This window comes from Cryptotermes secundus, unplaced genomic scaffold (assembly GCF_002891405.2).
Source record: "Cryptotermes secundus unplaced genomic scaffold, Csec_1.0 scaffold1170, whole genome shotgun sequence".
NCBI lineage: Eukaryota > Metazoa > Arthropoda > Insecta > Blattodea > Kalotermitidae > Cryptotermes > Cryptotermes secundus.
The window spans coordinates 327,975-345,715 of NW_019738365.1; the positions used below are offsets into that span (position 1 = coordinate 327,975).

Here is a 17,741-nt window from a genome sequence, read left to right on the forward strand (position 1 = left end):
AGTGAAGAGCAGGGTGAACGATTTCATCAGGATGTCCGTGATATCGAAAGATGCTACCAAGGAAGACGGAATGCGAATATGCTAGCTGACTACTGCTGGATGATCAAGCGGGAAACGGAAAATGGAAAGCGAAAACGTGTTCGGAGAAGCATCAAAGAGAAGAAGAAAAGGTTTCACAGGCAAAAAGACTGAACACAGAATGTTAAATATATCGTGAAGGAATTTTTTGTTTAATTATGAGAAATAATATGTTTAGTTCAATGTAATAAAATTAGTGATTTTTTCATCGCTGTTATGATTTTTTTATTGTAAACCCCTATTATTTTCCAAAAAAACTGTACGTGATATGAGGTCATTTTTGGATTCAGCATCCTAGAAAACATAAAGTTTAACAAAAATATTCCATGCAGCTGAAAAAAAAATTTTTTTGCAGACCTGTGTAAGTTAAGCTCTTCTTTGCAAGCATCTGTTCATTATTAGCTAGGTTCCCCATTTGCCGAACCCAGTACATCGTTGAGGTCTCATTTCACATCATAAATATCTTTAACACAGTATAGACCGGGTCTAGTACACGTTTCTAAACTATTGAGAAATGAACTTTACATTATTAAACTAATTTTATTGTGAGATTTTATGTAACCACAGTGAATAATATTAGTTTTACAGACTCTCGTTCAATACTAGTGTTATATAAAATGTATTATATGCTATTCACTTTAAAGTTTTACACTACTTTTTTCGACCAATGTCGAACCCCATCAGGGGTTAAAAACTATGGATGAGGAAACTGCTGTCCTCTGTATCGTTGCTCAGATTGTTAATATATAGTCCCTTCAGTGCGCATGTGTGTTCGAGGTGTATTCCCTTCTGTTGTGTTATGTTGCGCGTCTTATTTTCAAATAGTAGTAGTAAGTTTTATACAGACTTAATGTTGCACGTAAGACTGTAGAACTAATTGATACTAAGTGAAAAGTGCAACATACTGCTGCTATATGAATAAGATTTTTGGAATGAACAGTCATACACCATGAAGATGTAAGTAGCAAGTGGCTTCAAAATATTACTACCAAGCTACATAATTACACAGAGTCAAAGACTATAACCTTAGTTCACTTATGAATTCTCGAAAATGTGACTGTACTTTTCTTCACATAATAATACCTATATTTATACTCTTCTCCAAGTATAATTAGAATGATCAAGTTAAGGAGAATGAGATGGGCAGGGCATGTAGCACGAATGGGGGAGAAGCGGAATGCATGTACAATATTGATGGGGGAAAGCCAGACGGAAACAGACCACTGGGAAAATCAAGGCGTAGGTGGGCGGACAATAATAAAATTTCGATTGATCTGGCTCAGAGTAGGGATCAGTGGCGGGCTCTTGTGAACNCGATCTTAGAGAGTTAGGATAGGATGATATGGATTGGATTGATCTGGCTCAGAGTAGGGATCAGTGGCGGGCTCTCGTGAACACTGTAATGAACCTTCGGGTTCCATAAAATGCTGGGAAGTTCTTGAGTAGCCGCACAATTGGCGGCTTCATAATTCAGCTCGATTATTTATATACGTGCTTACTACACAGCCCAAAGGCCAGTTACAAAGTAAACACGGTCAAAGAGGCAAACAAAAGAAACACATACATAAAACATAGACAAAACAAGACAGCTTACAAATGGACAATTTTCAGTCCAGTGTNAGGCGCAGCACTACGATCAGGAAACACTGTCACATAAGATGTTTTAACAATATGCACTTAAGCTATGAATAATGCTCACTATATAAATTTTGTTATTATCATGGTTGGTTTTGGTGTTTGTCCCAGGCACTCACGATGACGCTTCTTGAAGAGTAGACTTACGTATGATGCTGTTTCTTTTAAGCGTATTTGCTAGGTATTCTGATTGGGATTTTCCGCTGCACGCGATATGATGTTCACTTTTCCATACAGTAGCCTCCCATTGAATTTAAAATTGTATTAAAATTTTCTTTTATATGTAAAACATTAGTTCTTATGTTAAAATATCGTGAGCTAACATTGGGTCATGTTGTGTTTCTCCTGATGGTGGGAGATATCGTTTATTTCTCTTGTTTGTATATTCTTATTATTAGTCGTGTAGTTTACGTGCGTGCCGTGTCGTTTGTACAAATCAAATTACAAGACAGCTTACATCATTTCAACAAAACAATTCACTTAGTGCAATCATACCAACGTGGCTCATTGAGAAGATGTATGTGTAGGTCCTACATACATTATTCCTGAACACAATATTTCTTATAATTTTTAATTAATAAACACTAATTATGAATTATGATGAAGAGACAAGTATTGGGGCCAAATGATGCTGATGATGCTGGTGGTGGTTATGATGATGATGATGATAGAAAATGACTACGGCAGAAGGTACAAAAAAGTTCCTATTAATTTGACATTTGAGTTGTGAAATTTCCTTCTCTACTGCAGCATGCGAGTTCACCACTGTAACTGCCAAAAATTAATTAATCTTTAATTACGGTAAAAGGCCGGGCGGTCTAAGGCACTAAATGTATTTGTCCTTTCAAATACTGCAATTGTGGGTTCTAATCCCACTCAATATATGGATGTCTGCGTTTTTCCTGTTACCCTGTGTAGGCAGCGGCCTTTCCACATGCTGATCACCCGTGCAAGGAGTCCTACCAAATGTCTATAAGATTCGTAATATTAGAATTGGTTCTAAATAGTAACAGGCTAGAGATCCTAATCCGTCAAGGTAGAAGAAGAAGAAGAAGAAATATCAGGATAATTAATAATCGGTTTTAACTTTGATTTTTGCGTAATATTTTTCAGGAAGTCTGACACTGCAATTTAGTGGCCGTATGATTTACTGTATTGTTTTGCGTTTATTCCTGTCTTACTGGATGCAACACAGTGTTTGGAGGGACGGAAATTTCGGAGTTTTCTGGCAACAGAAATCTGAGTGTTCGATGATAATGTGTCATAACTCGTATTGGAAAGAGGCATGACACGGTGACTTCTGGAACAGGACAGAAACGACTTAGTTAGTTAGTTAGTTAGTTATTGGAGAGGGTGGGTTTCCCCATGCACTTAGACCTATATTGGTCCATTGTGCTTCCCTCTATGATTTCTACCAGTCTCTATATCCTACCGGTACTGGTGCTTACCATCAGTCCCGCCCAGCCAGAGAGACCGGCTCTACTATCTGAGAGGTATCTATAATGCTTTCCCCATCTACCAGAGGTATTTGAGACTGCTGTTGGGCGGGAAACGTCCGTAATTTNACCCAGTGTTTGCTCATTTTACACATTTATGTGATAAGAAAAGCCGCACAAAAATTAATTCGGACGTCTGGACAATATGTAGAGTTTGCAGCCGCCCAATACAATGTGTGCGAGAAATACCTTCATTCACAGACGTGGTCTTCCCTATTATCCGGCATTAACGGTGTGAAAGAGGCTTGCTGACGTAAGAAATATCCTGTATGAAGTTGGCTGATGCTTCACTATATTCTGACTGATTTTGCAAACGGTACCATACGCTCATAGTTGTCTTTGTGTTTATTACTTTGAATCATTGAACGGAAGTGAAGTGCAGGTTTGGAATATTTTATTATGGTAGTCAGTGTTCATTTGTCTTTGTGTTTGTGCTCTATGATTTATCTTTTTAAATCACGCTGTCGCCACATCTGCTTAAGTATAATCAGCGGTAGGAAATTAACGTATTATTATGTTTACACTGCGCTGAAAAGCCCTCGTATTTCATGACGTCGAAAATTGTGCACAAGAGACTGCGTTATCTTTATTAATTCAGAGGTCTTTATAATCACAATTGTTTACGTAAGATTTTTTATTTACTGATATTCCTTTACTTAATATAATGCCGAACTTTGGAATCAACTTGTTGTCACTCATCCTTCGTATTCAGGAACCTCACTGAGGTTTTCCGGATTTTACTCAGTACTTCCGTGGAAAAATATTGGCTAGCATCTCAAATCAGCTCATGCCCACTCCTTTCCAGTTCGTTACTCATTAACAGTCCTATCAAACGATGCTGATCTGAGGTAAATGCGTCGTAAGATAAACCATAGCTCTCTATCTATCTATCTATCTATCTATCTATCTATCTATCTATCTACCTATCTATCTATCTATCTATCTATCTATCTATCTATCTATCTATCTACCTATCTATCTACCTACTTACCTACCTATAACCCTTATGGTCCTTGGCCTCTTTTTCAGTTTCTAAATCCATACGCAGTCGGTAGGACTCCTTGGACGGGGGACCAGCCCGTCTCAACGCCGCTACCTACACACAGAACAACACAAACAAAGAATAAACGGACACAGATATCCATGCCTCGAATGGGATTCGAACCAACGATCCGAATGTATGAGCGGGCGAAAACGGTCCATGCCTTAGATCGCTCGGCCACTGTAATCGGCAAGATACAAAATAAGCAACTAAAGATTCTTGTACTTCTCCATACTCAGAATTTTATTCTTGTTTTTCAGTTAAGCCGTTATCGGTTCGGCTTTTGTCGAAACCGGAAGTACTGACAGCAGGAGCACAGTACAATATCACGTGTGAGGCGGTAGGTTCACGTCCTCAGGCGAAGATTTCGTGGCACCGAGGGAAAGAGGAGTTCCAAAGAGGAGAGGTAAGTATTGTAGGCAGACTGAAGCCTCTTCTTATAGAGCGTGTTCTCTTTCTTTGTCCAGAGAATCAAGGCTGTATTTTCGGATAACATTTATCCATTAGTCCAAAAGATTACATCAGTTTGTTTATACATATGAATTCCTGTATGGCTTACTGAAGAGGGAGATAGATTTTTAAACATTTCAATGAAACAGTACTGATCTCTGTGGAATGAATTGTAATAATTAATGACAACTTAAAGTATTTACGCAATTAATTCGGTCATATTTAAGATTTTCTAATATTAATAAAGATCTTCTTCTTATAGCAGAATGCATGTAATTTAAGGAATTATATTTTGTGCATTTCATGACCTTGACGGTCAGAGTTAGGATTTTAGACAGGATCAGGGATTTTTTACTTCACCAGCAAGTCCATACCGACCTTGTGGCTTACCTAATCTCCTCTTCAGCTTGTTTCAGTGTAAAATACCTGAGTCCGAAATAAACACTCAAGTTACCACCAATGTTGTGGTAAATGATGCGTGGAACTACGCTATAGTGTACCTTTTGATATATTACATCCTTCATAATGAGTTATTAATTTATTGTTTATTTCTTCTTATTAATATATGAGTATTCCTTTGGAATTTTAAGAAAGATCTGGGGCTAAAGTGAGTCGTCTTTAGGCTGTGTCATAACTTGGGTTCGATCCCATGTCAAGTAATGTGGGATTTGTGGTGGACAAAATAGTACTGGGTCAGGTTTTTTCCGAGTACTTCGGTTTCCCCTTCCAATTCTCTTTCCACCGACTGCTCTATCATCCGGAGCTTGTACAAATGGCCAAATAGTGTCCGATATACCAACTGAACTCAGTCACCCTACCCAACAAACTGAAAAATTAATGAAGTCTTCTTTAGTGGAGCAGGACCAAGTAACGCATACAAATTAGCGACTAGAAGTAACTTGAAGCTTTATAAAGAAAGCAACCTGTAACAAGTATCGAAACTAAGATTTATAGTTGTTGACATTAATGGAATAATATTTATCAAGAAGAATGCGGATACAAGCTTTCTGACTTCAGAAATTAAATTGATAACACATGTCAGTTAACCTCCAAGTCTTTAATTTCGAATAATGCCTAATACATGTCTCGGATTTCCTCGTGTAATCTATGTAGACAAGTCCAAATGTTCAAATCGGACTGCCGGAAGTGAGTTCAGGTTTTAGATGATGTAGAGGCTATCTTGAATATGTAAAGCCTTGACGGTATATCTGAGACCTGAATTTTCTTAAGTAATTTAAATTTATCCCGTAGTAAAGGCATGATATAATATTACGGTCCTCCAGATCCAGATCTAGTAATCTGTATTACCAATACAGCACTTCGAAAGATACGGGAAACCTCTGTAGTGTTCCACATTCAAATAAATTGAATAAATTATGAGTAATATATTCAGGTCAACGTTATGAAGTCTTAATACTAAGACTATTGAGTGCAATATTAATTTATTATAGCTTTCTACTATGAAATATTGGAATGTGTAACAGTCTAACTTCGACAGACAGCTAGTGATCATATACAGTTGTAAGATCAATAAAACTTGCGTTCCTTACCATTTCTGCGGATCATTCAACACAGAGGCAGCATCGTTCCCTGGAGTTATTGCCAATCAGAACACAGCGTGAGAATTGAATCAAGTGGTTTACCCGAGTAAATAATCTTGAATTTCCTACATCAGCAACAGGAGAGGGACACAAGATATATACATCATCGAAAGTCTTCCCTCTGGCACCCACATCTCGGGTAACCGAACCTCAATTTCCCAACCTATTCCTCATATAAACAACCTTATCTTCCGACACTGTGTAATCTGAAGACTGGCTGTTACTATAAGTATTAAAAGGAGATCAGTCAGGAGCGGTCATCCAATAGGAAGAAGGGACGAGGCTAGATATAGTAGTCCCCATAAGTTGTTATGGTGTAATGTTTAATTGGACCGCCTCTGTGGTCTAGTGTTTTTTTTTTGTCTTTTGTAATCCTTAATTGACCACAGGAACTAATTTCCCTTAACATTTGAAACAGAAATGTGGAACATTCCCGTTAAAGTAAATTTTCTGTGATTTTTCGATAAAAGAGGGACGTGCTCTGAAATTGTATATTGTTCACTGATGGTGCACATGAACTTGCTGATCTGCAGAATTTATACATCTCATTATATTTAAAAGTAAACGCTCTGGGTATTCTTCAAGTGCATACGGAGTTCTCGGAAGTGGAGTGATGCGTTTCGTTTAGACGCGTAACAGCCTCAATGAAGTAACAGTTAAATATGTCACATTATGTAATCCAGTCATGTTTTCCTCTGAAAACTCGTATCGCGTTCAATAGCAGATAATTTGTATGATCGATAATCGAAAAAAAAAATTCGTCGAGGCAGGAAGAACACGACTTTTCCATTTGGAGTTCCATGTCACGGGACGACTGGAATGGGTAAAATTCTGCAATAATTTTTCCGCGTGATAACATTAATCGCTTGTTTCTGTTAAAAACGATAGTTCATAGTCAATCGTCATCATTTTTTTCCAATCATTTATATTGAGTCGTTTAGGTGAAACGTGTAATCTCGTACGAATCGCCCCTCTATAAAATGTTATAAATGAAATCCATCAGAATATTGCTGTGTTTTTTTTTTTTAATTTTTCTAGCATGTTGCATATTCTCAGGACTTGTAAATCCTATGAAGCAGGACTTTTAGCTAACTAGAGCGGAAAGCTACTGGTAACTTACGAACTACTGAGAGAGTATAATATGTAACTTGACACACGTGACCCGTGGAAAATTGTAACAGGATTTGAAAGAAGCTAATTTTATGCGACCTTACTATTAATTCTTGTGTCCCAGCAGATTTAAATTAAAATTTCCAGTCGTAGTTTTAATCAGTTTCCTGGCTAGTCTTCCCTAGGAAATCAATAGTTACCCAGTTTTATGAGTTCTCTGAACTGATTTTAAAAGGAACGCACGAGAAAGAGGTGGTGTATTTCTCTCTTATATTTCAGTTCCAAACTGCCATTTGCGATAGATTTGAATGAAATTTGTCATTAGGGTTTGCAGTACAACTTCTTAAGAGAATGCAATTTATGTTAATATCAATGCAACATAAATGCTAATTTATATGAACGTCAGATTAAATTGAATAAATTTTTCGGGGGAAATAGCTCATCATACATAAATATTGTAGATAACATCGGATATAGACCGCATTTTATTGATCTCTCGATTGGGCTTGAGGACGGAATCAACGTCCATTTCCGAAACGTTATTTCTAACAAAATTAGGACGAAGGATGCTGACTAGACAGTTGATCATTTTAATAATTTATTGTTCTTTTCAAGAGCTCAAGGCCGTTTGAGGCTACTTATTATAATAATTATATTCAGTTAAAATATATTGATTTCAAAATGTCTATTATGCTTTGAACATACAAATATAGATTTCGCGGGGAGCGAATGTGAATCGCGATTTTACATGGAGAGGGTCGAATGGCAATTCCCCTTAATGTATAAGCCGATGAGCGAGATATTTAAAATTGAACTACAATCATTGTGCCCTTGAAGTATGAAAAATAAGTAAGTCTGAATAAACAGCAAGCCAATGTACTGTGGTAACCACCTACCCCATTCTGCAGTAAGAGCCAAGTTATTTGTCTCGCCAAATTCTGAACACTTATAAGGAGTGTGAAATAGATATTCCAGCAGCATTAAAGAGAAAATATGTGGTTAATATCATGGAACAGTTTTATGTTTTAGCTGTATTTTATTTCTTTAATTATCTCCACAGGACTCTATGACGGTTGTAAGGAAGTACCAAAGTCTCAAAATAATTGACTGGCTTTATGGCACTCTTGCATATTTCCTTTCCAGAGAGCTTACATTTTACTATAGTCACAGTGGTCTTAGTTCTAGTCCCTCCGCATAAAGTAAATAAACACACATATATATATATATATAACATTTTAAATAACAGGAAAAAAGTAATTACCTAGAAATAAATTCCTATAACTACAGAATAAATTAAATTATAAGCCTACGAAGATTAACTTAAGCATGTGATATAACGTAAAATATCCTCACTGGATTCCTTGTGTTAAGAACACCACTAGAGCGTATTCGGTTGAGGCACTATGCTACAAGCCGGAAGGTCGTGGGTTAAAGTCCCGATGAGGTCACTGGATTTTTTTCAATTGACCTAATCTTTCCAACCGCACTATGGCCCTGGGGTCGACTCAGCCTCTAATAGAAATGAGTACTAGGAATATTCTTGGGGTAAAGGGCGGCCGGCGCGTAAGGCTGAGAACCTTGCCGCCATCTATGAGCCGATTGTCTAAAAAATGTGAGACCTCAACGTCCCACAACCCTATGGGTCTTCACGACCTGTCACAAGGATACATTTACTTTTTTACTTTACTTTTACAAGGTGCCTTGCAAAATGCTAATGACCTTAGAGAGGTTTTGTTGGAAGAGTTTCATAAAATTTGCTGTGTAGGAGTGGGTTTCAAGGCGCATCAGCATCTGCGGCTGTGACTAGATAAGGACTGCACACAGTAAATTACAGAATAATAATAGTTAGCATCGTTCGGTGCGATTCAATTTGTAGATGTTCATTGCCTTTACATGTTTCGGTCAGCTGGCCATCTTCAGAGGGTATAAGATCGACATGTTCATGAACTACTATTACCAATTTCGTAATACATGCTTAGAAATGTTTATGTATAAATTTATTTTAAATTATTTGGATTAAACTCTTATTAAAATCTACTACCTATGAACTTGAACCGAGATTGTTTGTGTCCTTGTGCCTCTTCTGTTAAAACGGAATATTGGGGTGTTATTCGTAGTCATCAGAGGTCCTCTGAGTGGTGCCCCTCCCCCTCTTTATCTTGTTATGGTTCTTGTATCATTGTGATGTCTGGTTGTTTCCTTTTTGCTGTGGTTTGAGAGCAAGATATCCGGACTTCGAGGATGTTCTGTTTGATAATCGAGTTAACGATAATACTTTGTAAACTTTTGTTAATATGAAGAAAGCAGTTCTCACGGTCTCTTCGCTTGCGGATTTCTTATACTTTTCCTTCTACCCTGAAGATGGAGGCGATACGTTCCTCTGAAACGTCGGTTAACACCACATATACACGGTGCCAAATCCCAGAAGACTGCTTTCTTCATAGTCACCGCCGTGAAAGCCTCAAATCTTACATTTTGTTAATATGCTTCATTTGTTACCATAGCCACACAGAACTTCATTTATGAAAAAAATATTGTAGTACGGTGAATCCTGTTATTCTGTTTTGTCAATTAAAGTTGTAATTTTTGGCGCTACCGCGTGATCAGTTGCGACTCAAACGTTCCAGAAGCAAAATTATTCTTAATTTATTTACTCTCTAACTTCACTTAATAACTCTACCCTGAAGAGGGATACACGTACTTCTATGGCCTTCTCTACTGTTCATTAAAAAATATTTGGTAGAGTTTGGGGTCACCAGTTTCGCGTAAGGAACTATCCAGGCGAGGAGATATATTATGACGAACTTCCGTTTTTTTTAATTCGTTTAGTGGGGGGTGGAGCCCAATTGGGTCCACTCGGCACGGTGGCCACTTATTGGCCTATTGTAGTCTGACACGGGTGATTATGATGAAGGAGAATCTGGTGGAATGAAGATTGGCAGGTGAAACCGAAGTACTCGGAGAAAACCTGCCCCAGCGCCACTTTGTCCACCACAAATCCCACTTAACCAGAGCCGGGATGGAACCCGGGCCGCCGCGGTGGGAAGCCAGCGACTAACCGCTTGTGCTATGGCGCGGCCCTTTGCGAACTTCCGTTACTGCTCGGTATTTGATGGACGGGAGCTGCCTTTTAGATACGAGATCCGGCTTTGTTTGATACCGTTTGCGGTTATGATGGGCACGTCATGAATTGTAAATTAGCTGGCTAGGTTGTGGTCTCATTGAATGGTGAGGAGGTACATACAGAATGACCAAACACGGGATCTGATCTACAGACATCCACAGTACTAGGTACATGTGCTAACTATTCCATTGCCACGTTTGGTTGTACTGTACAAACAGACATAGCCGTATTGTATTTACTAGGAATGCATGACCTTTATGAACACATCAGAAGGTTATGCAAACATGTATGCATAATGTGCGACGTAATGCAGTTGGTTTAAGGACAGGTTATATAGTCAAATGACATCCCCATAATATCAATGTGTTATGCTGTTAATGGTACTTTTTGTAAATTACTTAAATATGCTATAATTATTTCATAATTCTGTTAAAACTCATTATTTCAATGGGATCTTTGTTCATTAGTACCCTTCATCTTTATAAAGACATAAGTACGCATTTATTTTCAACGTAAAACGTTGCACAGACATTCATATTCCTATATATCTCTTTCTTAAACAAAAAGTATTACTTCATAATACAGTAAAAGTTTATAAATGGCTGTAATCTTACTGAGCACATGTGTATGTGCAGGTATAAGTGATATTTACTGGAATTCGTCTAGAAGGAGAATAGTTATCAAAAAAAATTATGCTCACAACATTTTACTGCTCATGTATTAGAAGAATTGTATATAAAGTTTTATGAAACTATGTCAAAGGATAAAACATATTGATATATACTAATTTAGCCTCTTAAAAATACGTCTTAATTAAATTCCTCATTATAGGTTTCATAAAATTCAGTCAAAGGATTCGAAATATGTATATTGTCACGTGTTGGGTGTATAACGCGACAAATAACTTCACGCCTTATTGGATATAGCGAATTTTATTCCACACTCGCTCATACAATCACACAGTTTACAATCTGACAACTACTGCTAACTGCAGTATTACAATTGCTTGATTGCACACTCTTCCCTGGCCAGCTCATAACTCGTGACTAAGTGCTGGCTAGATTCCAACTCGACTGGTTGACTGCCTGGGTAACTCGTAACTAACTTGAATAGTCTTCGCTGCTCCTTATTTAGCCCCGTTACGGACAACACAGAAAACACTTCCGTAGTAGTCACCACTGTTGTCTGACGCCGTGTTTGCCGACAGCCTAGCAACGCTGTCGGGAGTTGTTTACTGCTGAGTAGCAACGGTGGCATCCCATGTTACGTCACCGCTGGGGAGGGAGGGGGGTGTCCTCCATAGCGCAAAACGTCACAATATGTACGTGAAAATCTGGGTCGTAAACTGTTCTCACCAGTCACGTTTGTAGTGCCATTTTTAGGATAGTACCCTTGTTCTCTAAGAAAAAACGTGATTATGGTATAATGTTCGTGTGGCTGTCTTGGTATAACATTTGAAGTAATTGACGAACTATCGTGAAATTCCTTACGAACAACTTTTCGAAATATTTCGTCCTGAGCCTTGTAATTTATAATTTCCTGCATTCACTATTATGAGCACAGCAGGTTTTCGAACTTGTGTTGTGAGAGTCACATTAATGACACTAAATACACCACCTTGAATAGATTTCTGAGAGACATGCAGCTTTGTTTGAGGTTACTTAGGTTGTACAGGGCAATACAGCTAGGTTTCGATTTGACAGAGATAACTGATGAAGAGTTAGAAACAGGTATATGAAATTTGATATATATAGCGTACCTACAAAACTTGTATAAAATACTGTTTGCATGAAATGAACAATTACAAACCTGGAGACAGTGAAACTCTTTAGAGTTGAATGTAATGAATCTGAAGTACTTAACTTGTACTCTCCTCCAAGTACAATTAGACTGATGAAGCCAAGGAGAATGAGGTGGGCAGGGCATGTAGCACGAATAGGGGAGACGAGGAATGTATGTAGGATATTGGTGGGATAGCCAGAAGGAAAGAGACCACTGGGAAGACCAAGGCGTAGGTGAGTGGACAATATTAAAATGGGTCTTAGAGAGATAGGTTGGGATGGTATGGATTGGATTGATCTGGCTCGGGATAGGGACAAGTGGAGTGCTCTTGTGAACACGGTAATGAATCTTGGGGCTCCATAAAATGCTGGGAAATTCTTGAGTAGCTGCAGAATTGGCTACTCCCCAAGAAGGGCTCAGCTTCATGAGTAAGTAAGTAAGAATTTATGCCACTGTACTATCTACTCGTTGAGTAGATCGCGACATGGGATTAGTAACATTTCTAATGCCGAGTTCTTCTGTTCTATACTTAGTTGTAGTTTGTCTCATTCGGAGGAAAGTAATTATCATAATTTCTCTCGTAATTGAAGTAGTCGCTCAAAATTCCTTACCTGCATAACAGAAGAAACTATATGAGACGAAATCCCCCTGTTGGCTGACAGGCTACTTTAGTGGTAGCTGGAGCATCCTGTGAGGAATGGAATTGAGAATCAAGTGAAGTGAACTGATCAACTGTTTGTGGTTCAGTGAAACTTCGGATCAGCATTCGGCTAACTTGCGCCGAGATTTCTGAACAGGCTTGAGAAGTAGCAAGGGGTGTACATGGGCGGATGTTATGGGGATGGACATAAATCCGCCAAATGAAATGATTTCTCTATCAAAAGTGAATTGGATATATTTTCTCCCTTTATTTCGAATATTTATGTTATAATAATGAATCTCACTGGCGTTTGGAAGATCTGCGGATTGATCAGCGTTTTCACAAACTCTGGCTTTCCTCTTGTTGTTTCCTCGGGTCTCTTTCTACGAATCGTTCTTATGGCTGTTCGTGCTCAAATTCGGTGGTTCTATTCGTGTTTCGACTCAAAATATTTTATTCTGGAAACTTTTAAATTTCTTGCTTGATCTCTGTGCATATACTTACTTACTCGTGGAGCTGAGCCCTTCTTATGAAACCGCCAATTCTGCACTACTCAAGAATTTCCCAGAATTTTATGGAACCTGAAGGTTCAGTACCGTGTTCACAAGAACCCTCCACTTATCCCTATCCTGAGCCAGATCAATCCAGTGCGTACCATCCCATCCTATCTCTCTAAGATCCATTTTAATATTGTCCACCTACATACGTCTTGGTCTTCCAAGTGGTCTCTTTCCTTCTGGTTTTCCCACCAGTATCCTATATGCATTCCTCTTCTCCCCCATTCGTGCTACTTGCCTTGCTACGAAGGCAGAAAAACAGGCTCACTTTTTGTAATATACACATTATACTACGTACTATATTTCACATGCCTTCTATGGGTGTGGAACTTGGTAACCCCCTCGGAAGCAAAGAACATATAAGAACAAATGCAAGTTACCGTCCAAGTATATTTTAGTACATTCTATGTTATATAGACTGCCTCACAAGACTGTTATCAGGATGAAGGTAAAAATGCAAATTTGTGGGCACAGTACCATGAAGACATGTGGGGCAGGATTGAGGTATAAATGCACCATTATTGACCTCGACACTGGTTGGAAGTGAGTGGTTAGCTTCCCTCCCCGGCCGCTATACCGCCGGGGAAATAGCCCCCAGTATCCATTGGATAGGAGGCTGAGTGGGTCCCAGAGCCGGTCTGAACGCTACGGAGAAGAGAAAAATCTTGCACCTGATAGAAATCCAACCTCGGAATGCCAGCCAGTAGCCCAGTGTTATATCGACTGAGCTAGCCCGACTCCCTATCGTTGGATTATTCTTATTTGATTAAAACTTTGATTAAAACCTCAAAACTTTTAATATCTGGGTTGTAAGTCCATTTATCGTTAGATATATTACGTTACAGTATTGAGATGTCGGTTATGTTAAGTGCTGTGGAGTTCACCGCTTCCTGTTCGTGTGGACGGAAGCGAAGCTCTACGGCCGTGTCGTGGTAACTGGGTGAAAGCTCTACCCCCTGAGGAAGATCTTGTAGGACCGAAACTAATTGGGGTCTCTGTAACACACAGCATACTCAGGCAATATATGAGATATAATTCGATGGTAATTTGCATTTGGTTTTATATAGAGTGATAGCGGGAAATGAATCCCATCAAAATGAAGAACGTACATTGCCGTTATATTATGATGTTAGGCAGGCAGAAGCACATAGAGCTGAGCCGTTAGTACCTGATCCTAGTTCTTCTGAGGCTGAAATTGCTATTGAAAAGTTGAAGAGGTATAAATCGTCATGTAGTGATCAAATTTCGGCAAAACTGAATTAAGCAGTAGGTGAAATATGACGTTCTCTGATCAATAATCTAATTAATTCATTTGGAATAAGGAAAAATTGCCTGATCAGTGGAAGAAGTCTATTATTTTACCAAATCATAATCTGATTGAAGATGAAATTATGAGGAGTTTGAACTCGGGTAATGTTTGCTACCATTCAGTCCAGAACCTTTTCTCTTCTCGTCTGCTGTTCAAGAATATAAAAATTAGAATATACAAAACTATAATTTTGCTATGGTTCTGTGTGGGTGTGAAACTTGGTCTCTGATATTAAGGGAGGAAAATAGACTGAAGGTGTTTGAGAACAGGGTGTTGAGAATATTCGAAACAGAGAGAGAGAGAGAGAGAGATGAAGTGATAGGAGGTAAGAGAAAACTACATAATGAGGAGCTTCATAACTTCTACTCTTCGCCAAATATAATTAGAATTATCAAGTCAAGGAGGATGAGATGGGCAGGGCATGTAGCAAGAATGTTGGCGCAGAGGAATACACATAGGATGTTTGTGTGAAAACCAGAATTGAAGAGACCAATAGAAAGACCAAGACGTAGGTGGGTGGACAGTGGATCTTAGCTATATAGGGTGGGATGGCATGGACTGAATTCATCTGGCTCAGTTTAAGGACCACTGGAGGGCTCATGTGAACACGGCAATGAACCTTCGGGTTCCATAAAATGCTGGGAAATATTATTTTTTTTTCCTTGGCGCTACAGCCCCAGTGGGCCTAGGCCTCCATCCATGAACTTCTCCGTTCACTTCGGTTTTTCTAGATCTTGTACATTCGGTAGGACTCTTTGGGCGAGTGATCAGCTCGTCGCAAGGCCTCTACCTGTACACAAACACAGAAAAACGCACACACACAAACTAACATCCATGCCCTGAGTTGGATTCGAACCCACGATCCCGGTTTCCAAGCGAGCGAAGACAGTGGGAAGTGCTTTAGTAACTGAAATATTTCAGATTCTGTAATTGCAGTGTCATTTTCGTTCTACAACTGAAAATTTCTGTGTACGTAGTATTTCGTTATCGTCGTGTCTAGTGATTAAGATGAAGTCCTGAAATTGGTGCAGTGAGATGAAGAGGAAGAGGAAAGAGAGAGAGAGACCACAAGTTTGTATGGAACTTCTGTCCCTCGTTAGCTCCCATTGTCCTGCTTGTTTCAGTTCATAATCCCTGCAGGTGTTTACAATTTCCGGAGCCGGGACAATGGGATTGCCTGTGAGAACCTCAAGTCGGTCACTACAGACGTAAGTGGGCATCCCATGAAACTTTCAGTCGTTAAGGAACTTTTAATAGCGTTATAGTGAATGTCAGTAATTAATTTAAAATTAGTTTGTATCCTTGTGAATGCAGAAATGAGAACCGTAAGAAGTTTATTAATTTAATAGATATTATCAAAGTTTTTTGTTCATATATTACAAGTACACACAATTCAAATATTCAAGAGCAACATCAAATATTCAAATTCNATTCAAATTCAAATACGTTCTTTCCAAATTCTGTTGCCGTTACTTTGACCTAGACTTAGGTTGGAGGATAATATTAAAATGGATCTTAGAGCGATAGGATGGGATGGTATGGACTGGATTAAACTGGCTCAGGATAGGGACCAATAAGGGCTCTTGTGAATACTAAAATTAAACTTCAAGTTTCATAAGATGTTGGGAAATTCTTGAGTAGCCCACCTTAGTCGCCGGAAATATCACCCAGTGACTGCTTTCTGATACCAGAAATTAAAAACGGATTGTATAAAGAAAAAGGGGTATCTGGAAGTGCTACGGGATCATCCAAAGAGAGACATGAAACTGAACCTGACATTTTACACTATTATTATTATTATTATTATTGGAGGGTGTGGGTTTTCCCATGCACCGCGACCAGTTTGATCTATTGTACGTCCCCCTTTGATATTCTACCAGTCTCTATGTTCTACCGTTACTGGTGCGTGCCATCAGCCCCGACTCAGCCAGCGAGTTCGGCCTCTACTGGCTCAGTGGCTATTCTATGGACACACGTGATTTACAGGTGCGAACTTAACGTTTTTAGGAACATATTCATTTCACAGATATTTCGATATTGCCTTTTACATCTATATTTAATTTTTAACAATTTTTTTTAATGACGAAATCAGTATCTCAGAATAAAGACACCTAGTGTGCATAGTAGGGCGATTATTGTGTAATGAGTTGGAAATTGTATGGAAGGAACTTATCATGCCCCAATATAAGACACTGTTTCGTCATTTACGTAAGGGAACTAAAGAAACCCGCAAAAAATTATCTCACTGAGAATAATCGGTGTCAGGCCTGAGATTTGAGCCGAGTATCTCCCGAGCACAAGCCAGAAGCTTTACCGCTGACCTGACTTGCTCGGTTCATATTCTGGTGCATATGAGAACGTAGGTTCTTATATTTTTTAATATATTTTGTGCCCCTGTTGCCTCATGATATAATTCGTCACATAACGTCCATTAAAATGTCCTTATTTAGTAAATAACACTACAAACGTGATAAATGCGAATATTTTTATATCAGTCGAAGTCGAATAAAAGGGCTACCTATTAACTTTATAGTCTAATATGTGTTTTAGTTGTTAGATACACCAATATACAGCGTTAATATAAAATAAATAGACACTTTCAATGTTTTATACTAACCAAAATATTACTGATATAGCCAAAGTACTTACATGGAATTTAGTATACAGGGTGATTCACGACTTTAGGTCATAACTGCCGGAGTTGATTTCCTACGTCTTTGTAATCAAAAACGTTCATATAAATATGTGTCCGATTTTGGACGGTTACGGAGTTATGACCGCTTTTAAATTCCCGTTCACGCCCTCGTTTGAACCGCGTCTCTCATCTGGCGGGTCGCTCTTTTTAGCCAGCTACAGACAGAGCGTTCTCGTTATCTCGACACTTGAGAGGTACCTACGGCGCAGTGGGTTGGTATGT

The 17,741-nt window shown here is 38.7% G+C and overlaps 1 protein-coding gene across 2 annotated transcripts in view; it reads left to right on the plus strand.

Moving 5' to 3' along the window:
- Positions 1 to 17,741, plus strand: part of LOC111870997 (hemicentin-2) — a 322,577-nt gene that overhangs the window by 219,755 nt on the left and 85,081 nt on the right. For both annotated transcript variants that reach the window (XM_023863703.2, XM_033754061.1), the window contains exon 5: positions 4,512 to 4,657. In XM_023863703.2, the coding sequence (XP_023719471.1) occupies positions 4,512 to 4,657 (146 nt within the window). The remainder of the gene's footprint in view (positions 1 to 4,511; positions 4,658 to 17,741) is intronic.